The sequence below is a fragment of the Melitaea cinxia genome, chromosome 10, assembly GCF_905220565.1.
Source record: "Melitaea cinxia chromosome 10, ilMelCinx1.1, whole genome shotgun sequence".
NCBI classification, from domain to species: domain Eukaryota; kingdom Metazoa; phylum Arthropoda; class Insecta; order Lepidoptera; family Nymphalidae; genus Melitaea; species Melitaea cinxia.
Window position 1 is genome coordinate 17,253,937 of NC_059403.1, and position 16,200 is coordinate 17,270,136.

The following is a 16,200-nucleotide window of genomic DNA, read 5'->3' on the forward strand; positions in this document are numbered from 1 at the left end:
TTTGTGGGAAATTTATAACTGATTAAACGTCTTTTGAAGTTATTCAACCAAGTGAATTGATAATAATTTTGTAATTCAAGTATGCTCAATCCTTAATTTTAATAGATTTAAAATTATTTAACAAAGAAAACATAATAACAGTAGTGTCATTGTTCTAATGACAATTAGTTTAAAATGTTTCCAATAGTTTACATATATTTCAAATTGTATTTCTGTAATTACAGATACAAAATGTTCACATCAATTTATACTGTTTTAACTTAGGTTTTTTATTCAATATGTTAAAAAAAATTACATCAAGAATTTGAAAGTTTGGAAACGCTAGAAAAAATAGCTTTCACTATATCTAGATTTAAAATAAAATAATCTTACCGTGCTCGCTGGATGTGCCGGCACCAGCATCATAGGACCTGGCGGTGGTTTCCTCGCCTTCCTGACACCCTTGCTCCTTGGCGGGAGAGGGATCGTGGTCACCGCGTGATGCCTACCCAGCCATTTTGTCACCAGTTTCTCCTTACTATTGGCACTGCCATATTCTGGCTCCTCCTGTAGATAAGGTACTGGTTTCAAGAGTTGAAAAAGCTTAGAGTCGTAAACTTTTTTTTTAGTGTTTTATAAAACTTTCTTTTAAAAATGTAATAAAAATTTTGACGATGTAATTAAATTTATTTTTCAAGCCTTTATTTTTTGACTGTAACATAATATTTAATTCGATAAAAAAATCATTTTTTTAATACTTTTATAAAATAGTTCATAAATTGACACCAATTCAACATTCTTTGTTATTAAGACTAATTATATATTTTTTCTATGTACATTCGTGTCACGAAATCGAATCAAGGCGAACGTGTTGAATTTTTTATATATTTTTTAAGCAATTAAATCGTGTACCGGTTTTTAAAAACACATTCGCCATAGACAACAAATAGTGTCTATTTTTTGGTGTTTTTAATGTTATGACTAAATTTTAACTAGGAATATATGATAATTAAATTACTAAGATATCTCAAGCCTCGATAAGTATTCCATAATGTACCTAACTGTTCTTTGAATTAATCGCACATTGAAAAATTTAATATAACACATAAGACTAATAATGTAACATAAATAATGTTAATTTTAAATAAAAAAAAAATTACCAAAATTAACAAAAAAAAAAAATATTACGCATTTAAAATTAGAAATCGGACCCAAATAAGAAATGCTAAGAAATTTTCAGCAAAAGTCACACTCTAAAAGTCTTAAAAAGAAAGCTTGTCATGTACGTAATTAAAAAACTCAAACCTTAATCTTTTTCTTCTTCATCGTCTCCCCTCCTTGCAACTTAGCCTCTAAGTCCTTACAAAGCTCATGTCCCCTTATCTTCTCCACTTCTTGGGCCTTCTTGATCTCATCAACGTGAAAAACGCAAGGCTGAACTGGCTTGAAAGCTGGATCAAACTGGTTATGGTTGAAGGCCTGCTTAGGGCGGAAGCAAGGACAAATCCTCTTAGAGAGGTGGTAGATGGATACGATGCAGACCAGACAGTGGACTGAGGCGATGATCAAAAGCGCAATATTAGCCAGCACTGGGGTCCAAGCTTGCATTTCATCCTGGAAACAAAACGTCAATAAGAATGCTAATATGATATGGGTTATGAGATGCTAAGATACTTCTTCAGTAACACGTTTGATTCTTTTTCTTTTCCTTTTTAAAAAAACATATTTTTTTATTTAAAATCCACGGGCCCCATATCTTTTGTTAAACATGCATTATAATACCATAGGGGATTTATCATTAGAACTACAAATCAACAGTCCTGTGACAGCCTAGTAAAGCTAGGACGTAGTCCGATGCTGACGGTTTTTTTTTTCTTTTCTTTAAATCTATACATACACTCACACTCATACATACACACATACATTTCATTACATTACATTGTATACTTACACATACATACATAATTATGTGTAAAACCTTTTTTCAGAAAACTTCTTAATTTTAAGTCTATTTGCATTGTGAAGGCTGGATGAGAATTACGGAAAACCGGAAAGTTTAGTGCAAACTTACTTGTGGCCTATGTCCAGCAATGGACTACAATAGGCTGACATGTACGTGTTGTTATATTTTTTAGTAAAGGGGATGGCATAATCAAGAGCTTATGTCTACCGACACTAGAGATTAGCTTAGTTTATTTCATACTGGGTACATTACCTAAGTTTGGGATGTATCTAATGTAAAAATTACTAAGCGGTTTGTTAATTTTTTAAAATATACTTTTTATATTTTGTTGTGTGTATCACCTTACGGCAAAATAATTATTTCATATAATTTAATTTCAAGATGGACTTCGTATGCGTCATTTACAAAGTCCAGGTTTTCATAATTTACACGTAACAGACCATAAAACATTGCATCTTAAGTAACTTGTCGTTCTAACAAACATTTCCCTCCGTCGTTAGTTGTACTGCAATTCACACGTCGTATAATGTTTTCACGTTTGAATTCTAATTAGCCTTGTGTGACCTGCGAGGGCAGCCTACGTTTTCGTCGATTATCGGCTTAACGAGTCCAGTCATAACTTTCTGACATTTACGCTTGATGCATTTACGTAAATTCTAAACTTACGGTATCGGTGGGCGTAAGTCATGCCTGTGCAAGATTTGTAAAACGCCCTATTGCATTTTGCTATAACATCAAATTCAAGAATATATAAGACGTTTTTTTTACTGAATATACATTAAGATTTTTTTATTATCTAAAGGTTTATGCTCAAACATCAGAATTTTATTCGTTCTTGCGAACTAACGGCTAATTTTAATCTATATTCCTGCCTATACCTACGACAAAAAAAAAATAAACTCGAGACGACCCGCGTCATCATCATCATTTCAGCCTATCGCAGTCCACTGCTGGACAAAGGACAAGTTCGCGCCAAAAATGGCGTGAATTCATGTGTGTTGCCCATAGTCACCACGCTGGGCAGGCGGGTTGGTGACCGCAGGGCTGGTGCTTTGTCGCACCGAAGACGCTGCTGCCCGTCTTCGGCCTGTGTATTTCAAAGCCAGCAGTTGGACGGCTATCCCGCTATCGATCGGCTTTATAAGTTCCAAGGTCGTAGCGGAACTGTGTTATCCCTTAGTCGCCTCTTACAACACCCACGGGAAGAGACGGGGTGGCTATATTCTTTTATGCCGTAGCCACACAGCTACCCGCGTGTATTTACCTAAATTGACATTTCCAATTTCTACTCCGTACATATAAGTTATACGTAAACGTAAGCGTACAACAATCAGACCAAAAAAGAAATTTTCAAATCTAACCATCAGATCCTGAAGCACGTTAAAACATGTAAACTCCATCATTATTACAACAGATATGACGAACTATTACACAACGTCACCACATCAATCGTCCGATAGATAAACGTAATGTTTTTGTAACATCGCTGTTGCGGACACTTAATGCTCTTGTGCCTTTACGATGTTCTCACGCTGTAATAAGGAGATTGTATTTTATATCTAATATTTATATGTGTGTGTGACTGTATGATGTATTTATTCTTTGTTTATCAATACTTATATTATAAAGCTGAAAAGTTTGCTTGAAAAACTGGTTCGAAATGAAAAATTATTTTTGTAATGAATAGACCATTTCCCGAGGCTATAGGCTATGGGCTATTTTCTCCCCAAATTAACGCGTATTAAACCGTAGGACACAGATGGTTTCCTGTTATAGGTGCACATACAGTGTGTAGAAGTCCATATTAAATGTGTAAGTTTTAGGCAGTATTGTAATTAAATGATAAATGATATGTTGGCGCGAGTTAAAGTTAATTTTTTGATACTAATGAAATGAATTGAAATCTAGAAAATACTTTTATATAATTTTTTTTCGAAAACTGACAACTTTAGATTTTTTTAAGGCTGTAGTGGCTGATGAGTTGGTATAAAGAAAAAACATTTGGATCGCTATATAAACCTTTTTTAGGAGCATAATACGAGTCAAATTTAGCACTAGATTATAAACTAGATAGATTTTTAAACACTTTTTTTATAAATTATTTAAAGTGAAACTATGTTTTTTTACCAGGTTTTTTTCTTACCCATTTACATCTAGTTTTTCACATATTATAACAACTAACACATCTTAATATAATAAAACTATTATTTCGTCGATGTTATTATAGTCGAAGCAAGGTTGTGAACGCGTGACATACAAATAACATTTGTAGTCCAGGAGTTGGTTATAATTTTTTGGGCAGATACTTGGGCGCTCTAAATAGTTTTTTTAAACGTGAAATGAAGTGAAATATCAAACAATTTTTTTTTAAATCTAACGTATTTAACTTGATTAATTCATCGAAGATGTTAACTTAATACTTTAAAATGAAAATATTTAATTTATAACTATGGAAATTTCGAGAGAAAATATTTTTTGCTAAAAAAAATTGGTAAAAATATAACGGTAGTTTTGCCACACTACTTTCGAGCTATGTCTACATTTATTACCATAAAGAAAATAATTGCAAATTTGCAAGAAACGTCACACATAACTACCCAAAAAATCTCTACCACCTCTCGCCCTATGTCAGTTGTACATCACGATCTCACCAAACAGAGCCTTGAACTTTATCTCAATGAATATTATTTTAACTGTATTTGATTTAATAATACCTTTGCGCAACCTTTGTACAGTCATACATTAAAAATGATGATGCTTAATTATAATTCATGAAGAGAATTATTTTAGATTTATAATTACTAAATTACATATAGGTATTACAAAAGGTAAAATCTGTTTGTTTCTTTGAAATACCATATAAAGTGTACTTCTCGTATTAAGCTGTTTAAAATTCAGGTTAAAGGCTATAACAGGAATTGCCCAATAAAAAAGCAAAAACAACATATACGCCTATATATTTTTTATATATAAATAACTAGCTAACTGGTAATTGAAGCACAGCAGGAAATTTCCTGCTCAAAAATGGAGCAACCCGACTGGGGTATTACCTCGACTTTACAGACGATCACAGCTAAATAATACTGTTTTCAAGCAGTGTTGTGTTCCTGTTTGTGAGTAAGGTGACCAGAGCCCCTGGGGGGAATTGGGGCATTATATACCCTATAGTCTTCCTCTGTAAACAGACTATCCATAACGAAAATAATATTTCGAATTGAACCAGTGCTTTGTGAGATTAGCGCATTGCAACAAATGAACTCTTTAGCTTTATAATATTAATACAAATAATATCAGCTATGAACATTTGATATATTCTCGTGAGTGTAAATCCCGCTGAATGCAAGAACTGGTGCATAATAAATCGCTAAGTACGAGATTAAGTCACCGCGCTTGCACGCCTGATAAGTCAATCCACTTGATTTCAAAGAACCCGCAAACGCAACGAGAAACGCAATGCCGACGATTAGAAATAGTTATAATTAAAATCACTTGTATTTATAAATTTGATCTAATCAATAGTCGTTTGCGGTTTTATTCTGTTAAACATCTGTTAAATAATAAAATACTGATCATCAGTCGTCATCACTATCAGTGTGTGACTTCTTGTCTTTCGTTCATATTACTTTTTTTATTAAATAACGTTAATGTTGCCATTTTTAAAAATAATTTTTTTTTATTATTCGTAATAAAAGTCGGTAAAATTGTACATACGCTCACATTTTTAAAATTTTATTAGTTCATCGTGATATTATTTTCACTTATAGTTATTAAATATATTACTACTATTTATATGTCCGTCTGCAAGAACTTTTTTTTCTATTTATTTTTTATAAGGGTATAGGCTATTAAATATCTCAAAATCAGCTTTTGGAGTTTCGCAAATGAAAGTTAAACTTAACAGATTATCTATTAAGTTTATATACTTACTGAAAATTATAAATTAAAAAAAATAATAATTAATTTTTGTGAATCTCACACGTTCTGCTTTTTTTTAAACAATAAAGAGCTAACAATGAAAACACGGCGAACGACCTTGAACGCTCTTCACATCCTTACCGACCATTATAACACTAATTAATTAAAATGTGTGCATGTAGGTTTGTCTTGTGTGAGTAGTTAGGGAATGACTTCTATCCTTTTTAAAGATATAACTATCTGTAGTGATAAAATGACATACTCTGAGGGACTTGATTATAGTCGAGCTTAACCTTAATTTACTTCATTACAGATGCGGCTTTATTTAATATCAATTAAAACCTTAATTTTAAAACAGATAATAGGTACATGTAATTTTTAGTTTGTACCAGAACCTTTTTTAGGTATATCGTAAACATTTAAAAAGAATTACTTGTGATCGAAGAGAAGGTATAGCTATGAGACTTGAAAATTTTACTCATGATGATCATCACTTTTAAAGGTATTTTCATATACTACGTTTTTGTAGCAATAAATAAACACGGATTTTAATTATAACCTTTTTTAAAAACCGTATAAAAATTTGGTATGAAAAGTTCTAAGCAACCAATGGTAGAGCTAACTAATAAGAATAAGATATTTGAAGACATTATTATTTATCGAAGCCAGCTCTGCGGTCACCAATCCGCCTGCCCAGCGTGGTGACTATGGACAACACACATGAGTTCGAATTCGTGCCATTTTTGGCGCGAACTTATGGAGGCCTATGTCCAGCAGTGGACTGCGATAGGCTGAAATGATGATGATGATGAGACATTATGTAATATTATAGTTACTTATTTAGTTGTAAATATTAGTGACACTTACCTCAAAGCTAGTGAGAGGCTCGGGCTGCCTCAGCGAGTCACGCTGGAGGCCAGTGGCGGCCAGGACGGCGGCGCTGTTGCCGCACGCCAGGCAGAGCAACGACAACGCCAGGAACGCTGTCAGCAGACCGCTGCTGCACAAATATACATATTATAATTACAATATTATTGTAGCTATATACATTTATATAGATAATACGTAATATATTTATTATTTTACAAATAGTTGTAAATAGAATATTCAAAATTTAAAATTAATTAATTTCTATTATAAGCTAAAAACAAAAATCAAATTAAATATAAGTAATTTTTTTTATCATGTGGTTTAAGACATCTTGTAGTCGTTGCAATTTAACAGAACTAATTCTAAGTAAGCACAACTACAACCTACATGGTAGTTTCTATTCATAATGAAATAGAACAATTTAATGAAAATGATGAAATATTTAATTATTTTAATTTTTATAATACTAGTTGAAGAACAAAACAGGAAAAAATTAATCATACGCCCATCCGTAGTGCACTGAATATTCCTTTTCACATTCCAAATACTCATTATTTACGTTTATTTATTAATATTATACTCCATGTACATTCTGAAATTTCCCTTGAAAACAATTTTAAGTAGCCGATATTTAGCAGCATCTAATAAAATGAACTAATGGAGTAGCGGGTTTCAGAGAGAAAGTCGCAAGTGATTCAGAATGAACTATTACTTAAAACAGATTGTTTATCACTCCGCGTGTCTGATATACACTGTTATCCATGCGGTTAACTTTATAATTATGTAGTCAACGAAATATTCGCGAGATAATTTTTTTATCATTTATTAATTGATATTTAAACAAATTGATTTAGTTAAAAGTGGCTTTGGTTAGTGTAGCAATGACAAAGCCCTCGAGCGAGATTAAATCCAAGATAGTTTATTGTTTTTTAATTTATGTTTAGAATTTCAGATAGAATATAAAAAACTTCACGGTAAACGGCTCAAACTCAACCTCCACTAGGATTAATTCCTGTATCGGGGGTCCAGAAACACATAATACACAAGCACAAACGTTCAGACCTCGCCAAACATCTGTTTGGCCGATACAAATGAATGTCATGTGCGGTCGTGACTGCAACCGCCAGCGCAACTACTATAAGCCTTATAACTCGTCGTCGAAACATAGGACCGAATATGATGTTTGTCTATTCAATCATTTTTGAAGTAAAACTTCTTTACGCTTGACTTGGGAAGTAAGCTGATGAATGCGTGACAAGAGTGTAACGAAAGGTGTGATTGGGTGAGGCGAACGGAAGTTGAGAGGGAGATTTAAGTTAGTGAAGATAGAAAGAGAGAGAGTTACGTTTGATATATTACTGTAGGGGAACTAAGGAAGTCTTACTTCAGTAGTGTGATTTAAAGCATTTCTCTTAAGCTTTTTCAGCTCTTTTTTTTTAAAGTAACTGTTAAGGTTCTTACCGATTGCTTTCCGGATTGGTGATAGCAGTAAATTAAATAAAAATAAAATATTACTGGCTTGCAGAATTGAGTAGTTACGATTTTTTCTTTTTTTTTTTTTTTTTGATTAATACAGTCATAGTCGATGGTAATCCTTTAAAAAATATTTATGGACATAATGAGCCTAAAAACTCATATTATCTACAACCATTATCCCTTCAATTCTAGTTCAAAATAAAAGTAACAAAAATCAAAATAAAAATAACAAAAGTTCTAGAAATCACAACAACCGCTCCAGTGGTGTGGTCAGTATGCCATGTACGCACTTAAATACCGGCTGTTTGCGGGTTCGATGTCTCCCCACTATGCCTCGGAGAGCATCTTAAGCTTTCGGTTCCGGTGGTTATCATATAAACGTGATAACGGTCATTAGGTACTCATAGTAAAGATATATTATCCACCAAATCACAGTGTAGCAGCGTGATGGATTAAGCTCTGATCCTCTTCCTATATGGAGAAAGAGGTGTATGCCCAGCAGTGGGATGTAACAGGCCGAATCGATCGTTATTACAGTGAAAGAGAGAGTATATAGAACCGCTACTATCATTATCAAAAATCAAACAAAAAATAGCATTCTACATACGTAAATGAAAGCGAGAAAATATTTTCATTAACAATCCGGCAAGTCATCAGCCATCTTTGATTAAACCATTGATACTTCAATTTTGCTTATATAAAGAAAAAAAAATCTTGATAACATCTTATATCATTAAAATTGCGATATTCCGCCTTTACTGAACGAATGATAATGAGACTTAAAATCACTTTCATAAGGTTACAAACCGTGTGTCTGCGTGTGTAATAGGGAAACGGGAGAAAGCACAGATACAAAAACTGTCTTCAACTACAGCTGACATGTAAAGTGACATTTACCACAGACTAAACAAGAAATTTTACGTAATGTTTCTTTTTCTAAAGGTTCTTACAACTGCGCTGTCAATCATAGGGCTGTATTATTGGAGTCATAATAGATTGATTAAAAGAAAAGGCCTGGCTGTGTAATTCCTATTGGCACAAATGGCAGTGATCCTGCTCTTCTCTCGAAGGTTGGGAGATCGATTCTCATATAAAGTCTGATTGTATTTACAAAATATAGGTAATCATTATTGTGATCATTCAATCAATCAATTACCAATCAAGGTCAACTATTACCGGGATCGGAGCTTAGGGTACTAAGCATTTATGTATGAAGTAATACATGTACGTGTATTGATAGATTAAGTATTATTTCATATTTTATGTGTTTATGTAATAAGTCATTTGCTTAAAACACAAATTCAATGCACGTATTCACATTAGTTATTCATGGAGTTTGGTTATTTTTTAGTTATCGTTCCGTTTGATAATATAAAAGTATAGCATATTATAGGAACAGTTATCTGTAAATACACATACTTATTTGTTTATAATAACAACAAGTTAAATATTAAAGGAAGTTATAATATTTAAAACGTGCCTTTTCGGTACTTTTCAAATATATAGATTCAAATATTCTATAAATGTTTCGTTTTTGTCGTGACTTCCGATTGGCGTAATTGGCATTTTACAAGGCATATTTAAATGATCATTGTTTTTATATTCAAGATCGTCATATTATATTAAAAACTCTGAATTGTATTTTTTATATGATTAGGTCGGCAAACAAGCGTACCCTACTTGATGGTAAGCGTTTACCGTAGCCTATAGACGCCAGCAACACCAAGAGCATCAAGGGCGCATTACCGACTCTAACCAACCCCCCCTCCCCCTTCCCCCCTCAGGGCCTTACTTACCACAGAAACCCAACACCACTCGAGAGCAGTGTTATTTAACTATAATTGTATAGATAACATAATTTTTAACGTAATAATATTTACTGTACAGAAAATTTAAGTATGAACTTTTTACTTATTATTGAAGTTATATTTCTTTTGGAGCATTAGGGAAAAATGGTGAGGGTAATATTTTACGATGCGCGCGCACACCGTCACGAAAAACCGACACCCTGAGGTTAGCTAGTCAACGAAGAAGGAGTTAGCAACGTGAAGTTAGCTAGCCAATGAAGTATTAACATCTTACGTGCGTTCATATGTACACACACTTTTTTATTTTATTTTTGAATGACATTTCACGAAAGGTGGAGATTAAGCAACGACCGGAAGCAATATATTAGATAATTATATTATTTAAAACGTATAATAAAATAATAATCATTAAATTATTTAAATCAAAAATTTATTTCGTATTAAAAATAGTATAATAATATATTTTCGTATCTCTTTTCAAAAGTTAATTACATCATTATCGCATTAACCTACATCGAAGAAGAAATGCTTGCACTGTCATCGTTATTGTACAGTACGGGAACGTAATCGTTACATAACCACACGCTCAAATAATTCACGACAAATCAAACAAAATTTACATTTTTTTGAATATTTCACTTCCTTATTTCGTAACTCGGCGATCTATCCGATTTCGTTTGAGTCACATCTAGATAGTAATCTACAGCTGTTGAGCTTACTTACAGTTTTTTTTTTTAATTTCGTTGGAAATTTTTCCACTTTTTTTATTTAGAATCTTTTTCTATTTTCTTTATACAACTAGATCGGTTAATAAGCGTACGGCTCACCTGGTGGTAAGCGATTACCGTAGCTTTTAGACACCTGCAACACCAGAAGCATCGCAAGCGCGTTTCAAACCCTGCCCCCAATTCCCCCCAGGAGCTCTACTCACCTCACCACAACAGGAACACAACACTGCTTTAGAATAAATATTAGTTAGTGGTGATCTTCTGTGAGGTCGAGGTAGTTCCCCAGTCGAGCTGCTCCAGCAGTAGAAGTCCTGCTGTGCCAGTCCTACCTCAGTAAAGTTAAAGAATATTGTCATTTTCTTTAACGTAATTTAAAATAGGCAATAAAGCATAGATAAATCTTATATATAAAATTCTCGTGTCGCGGTGTTTGTAGTTAAACTCCTCCGAAACAGCTTGACAGATTCTCATGAAATTTTGTGTGCATATTGGGTAGGTCTGAGAATCGAATTACATCTATTTTTTATCCCCCTAAATGTTAAGTAATATAAATATAAAATTATTTATTCGTTATATTATTATGATGTGGGTTGAAAAATACATACAACCCTAAATTTTCACTTTTCTACCACCAACCCCTATTTTAAATAGCGTTTAGCGGCAGGACAACGTTTGCCGAGTCAGCTAGTAAATGAATAAATATTTGAAAAGCGCTAATTATATTTAAAAAAACCATAATGCAATATAAAGTAAATTGAAAATTGGAAAATAAAAAAAAAACATAATGCAATATAAAGTAAATTGAAAATTTCAAAAGAGTCGGGAAAATAAAGATCGTTAACAGGATTGTTTTACAAAACCAACGTATCGTGTAAAGCGATTTAATTGCAACCGACATAACAGCCGCTTGCAACTACGAGCGGAACGGAGACATTAAGTCAATGCGCTAGAGTAGCTGTACTCACAAAAACTCTCCAAACAAACATTCATAACGTACGAGAAATGTTAATTAAGATTATTTTCTAGTAATAAAAATGCTTTCTTTAATATGTTTTTAAAGTAGATATAATAATTTTAGTTTAATATGAAATTAATGAATTATATTACGCAAATGAGTCAAAAGACATAAGCAGCTATAAAACGCACTCGACACTTGTCCAGTTGAATCCTGCCTGACTGTGTAACTTCAGTTTTCTCATCGCGAAATAGGAACCATTACCAACATAAGCATAGTATCGTAAACGTCAGTACTAAGTGATTGTATTTATTCCAAAACAAATAATAACCGTCTTCACATACGCATCGTACTGTGTGGCTACGATACTAAACAATATAGCCACCCCCTCTCTTCCCGTGAGTGTCGTAAGAGGCGACTAAGGGATAACACAGTTCCGCTAACACCTTGGAACTTAAAAAGCCGACCGGTGGCGGGATAACCATGCAAATGCTGGCTTTGAAATACACAGGCCGAAGACGGGCAGCAGCGTCTTCGGTGCGACAAAGCCAACACTGCGGTCACCAACCCGCCTGCCCAGCGTTGTGACTATAGGCAAAACACATGAGTTCACGTTGTTTTTGGCGTAAACTTGTGGAGGCCTAAGTCCAGCAGTGGACTGTATAGGCTGTAATGATGATGATTATGATGACATACGCATTATTAGGATATATCTTAAACTACTCGACAGACATCATTACGATTTATAGGGACGGATCTAAGACAGGGACAAACTTTTTAATACAAAAAAAAATGATCAAATCTCGTAACCAGTAAAAAGTTACAAGGTAACATATAAAATACTCGTACTACAATTTGAAACATATAAAATAAACATATAACATAGAAACATATAACATATAAAATACTGCAATCGGGAATTCAGAACCTTTTTTGAATTAAGTTAAAAATAATTGTTTTTTTTTTTAACATTTTGTACCGAAAATACCTTACGTCGTGTTGGTAAAGAACTGACATTACTCTTCAAATTAAATATAATAAATATTTACATTACACACACAAGGTCGCTTGTTCCTAAAGTAAACAATTTAATTCTTGTGCTATAGGTAACATCCGACTGGTATAACTCCTTTTTTTTCATTAAACGTATATATATATATATATATATATATATATATATATATATATATATATATATATATATATATATATATATATTATTCAAACCCACAATCCCCAGAGCAGAAAGGAGGGTCACTACAATCTGCACCAAGTGGCTAGTTAAGTCAAATTAGATTGATTTTTATTAAACATAACTTAGGACCACTTAAAGGAAATTCACTTTCACGTAGAAATATCACATCGATATCACTTTTTTATTGAAACTTGATTGCTCATAAAAATATACGATTTAGAACTATTAGATACAAATAAGTAAGTATGCAATGGCGGGTATTAGTTCGATAACTACAATGCCTCAGACGGACATTTACTTCAAACTTTAACAAGTCAATAACAGCTATTGCAAGGCTACTCTTGTCAAACGAATGCTATAATCAAAGAAAGCCATCCGTTACCACAAAACAAGACGATACCATATAAAACTACAAAAAAAACTAGGAAGTGTAGTATATCTAAACACAAATAAACAATAACATATTAAAAACAATTAAGAAATCATAAGGAAATACAATAAAATTTAAGGATTTTTTTTCATTTACATGTATTACGATTATTGTGCTATCATTGTGCTATTATTGCAAAAAAAAATTATTAAAAAAAAAAACGGACCGAATATTAAAAGTATAATAACACTTTGTAACTAATATTTTAATTGTGTTATTACACTTTTAATATTCTCAAATTAAAATATTAGGTACAAAGTGGAAAAAAACGACGCGGTTTCACATGCGGTTCATGTTACATACTTCGCTGTTACAATAGTTTGATGTGGAAACTCATTTTGCTTAAATTAAATGGGTAGGCTTTAATGCATTCAAACAATTAATAAAGACAACCTCGAAATTTTTAACTTTAAATAATTTCTTGTTAATTTTAAGAGATTTTTGATATATGACGGAACTGAGGTGGGCCACAGCAGAAAATATCCTGCTCAAAATCTAGAGCGGCCCGACTGGGGAAGTTTCTCGACCTTACAGATGATCACAGCTAAATAATACTCCTTTTAAAGCAGTGTTGTGTTCCTGTGGTAAGGTTAACACTTATTTTCCGACCTAGTTGTATGAAAAAATGACTTGGTTAAGTTCTTTTACAAAGATTTTTTACTTTTAAGAAAAAAGTTGTGATTCAATATAGCATCGTTCTTTTGTATATGTAACCGACTTCAAAAAAGGGGGTATTCTCAATTCGACTGTGTTTTTTTATGTGTCACCTCAAAACTTTTTACTGGTTGAACCAATTTTGTTGATTCTTTTTATTGGAAAGTTGGTGCTTATCGTATAGTCCCAATTAAATTTGATCGAGACCGAATGAGTGCTTTTTAAGTTAGCCATTATATTACGGATTGACTATTTTTACAACTACCTACGTTGTATTACTTGTCGGAGTAAACTGAAGTCCGTTTTCGCGAGAATAAATAACAAAGAACATCACGACAACGTACTAATATAAGAATCTATTCTTTAGTAATATAAAAAGCCTGCACATACGCACGTAAAAAGTTATACTTCATTGGTTAGCTAACTTCACGTTGCTATCTTCTTCGTTGACTAGCTAACCTCAGGGTGTCGGTTTTTAATGACGGTGCGAAAAAAAAATTACTTTAATCATTTTTTCCTAACGCGCCAAAAGAAATATAACTTCAATATATGATTATGATTTCGTATAAAATTGAATATCATTTAATCATTAAAAAATTTTAAATGAGATAACTCCTCGCCTATTGCCTCCACTGGTGACAAGAGGGCTGGTGCATTTTTTGCCCAGAGAATCGGCATAGCGATTCAACGGGGAAATGCTGCCAGCATTCTTGGCACAATTCCACGCGGACATGATTTATACCAAAACTATCTGTAAATATTTAGTTCTTAAGTTGTGAATTGTAAATATGTATAATGTTTAATTAACTCTTGTCATTTCAAAAAAAAATTTAATCTCGTAAAATACGGAGATCTCGCGAGATTAAGATAATAATAGAGATAGCTCGAGCTTTACAACATGCAAGCGCGTTGAAATCTAACAAACTGGCTTTAGTAAAAAGTTGCTACATAATTGTACTGATCTCTTTAATCACAAAATATACGTTTTTTCACTTAACAGATATACGTAATATCTACGATTTTATTTTTGTGTTACCCACACATTAAGAATTCTAAACATGTTTTGAATATCATATCAAAAATTGACCGCTCCAGCGGGGTTCGAACCCGCGTCTCCTACTGACCGTGTCGGTCACCCGCGTCTCCGACTGACCGGTAAAATGTTTAGATATACGTAATGTTAAAGTGATTTCACTTATATATATACTAGTTCACAATGTTTATTAAAATTATTTATGTACATTCGAGACCAAGATTTAGTCTGTAATGATGCCATTAAAGAATAATTTTTTTTTTTTTATTATATATTATAGCCAAAACTACTTACTTGAAGAAGTACTTCACCGTTAATGAAACATCCAAAAGTAACATAGGCCATAATATATTTATGTAACGACTCATAACAGCGGAACCAGAAAAATTCCAGAAAAATCAGTAGTAACAGATGATAGTCTAAATCTGTAAAGAATTAGAGATGAATAAAGCTAGCATATTGATAAATAAAAATTCACTAAAAAGAAAAAATCATTTTTCTATTTTTTTTTTCCTATCTAATTCTGCTTCCTATTTGTATTTGTTATTAGTGGAAACTTGACTGGTTAGTGCGATATCTTGTTGTTGTCTCTTATTTTTTGTGTCATGTTGTACGGTCTGTTTCGCAAATACAAATAAATAAATAAATTTTTAATATTTATTAAGGACAACCAACAGGAGATACAATATAAATGTTTTAATACATACTCAATAGGTAACAATGATCATTGTACTTCTTTTTATAGGCAGTCACTACATGACATACTGCTCAGTGTAAATTAAATTTAATATATAAAATCACAAAAAATGCATTGATAAGGAAAATAAAGATAATATATGAAAAACATTAAATTGATTAAAACATTTTGATTTTTGAACTGTGTAATTACGCGAAATTGTATTTATTTCGTAGAAATTTTTCGTAATTTTTTAGTATACCTATGTAACTACAAACACATATGCATATATCACATACATACAAATATAATCATTATTTAATTTTTACATGCACGGGTCGAATTCACGCACAGATTCATAACTGCGTTGACCCGTGTCGGCTTAATTAGTGGAAAGTGTATCAAGTAAAAGTCAAGAAAATTTCATGTCGAGAAGCTTACGAAAAAAGCGGCGAGCACTTCAAGTTTTATGAATGGTTGAAGCGAATATATTAAGTAAAATATCAAGTTTTGAAATA

General features: G+C 32.5%; 1 protein-coding gene across 1 annotated transcript in view; it reads right to left on the reverse strand.

Annotated features, from left to right (window-relative positions):
* LOC123657028 overlaps window positions 1–16,200 on the reverse strand; it is a 72,566-nt gene that overhangs the window by 54,984 nt on the left and 1,382 nt on the right. The window contains exons 2-4 of the mRNA XM_045592629.1: window positions 6,725–6,857; window positions 1,285–1,593; window positions 373–543 (exon numbers count right to left, since the gene is read on the reverse strand). Of these exons, the coding sequence (XP_045448585.1) occupies window positions 373–543; window positions 1,285–1,593; window positions 6,725–6,857 (613 nt within the window). The remainder of the gene's footprint in view (window positions 1–372; window positions 544–1,284; window positions 1,594–6,724; window positions 6,858–16,200) is intronic.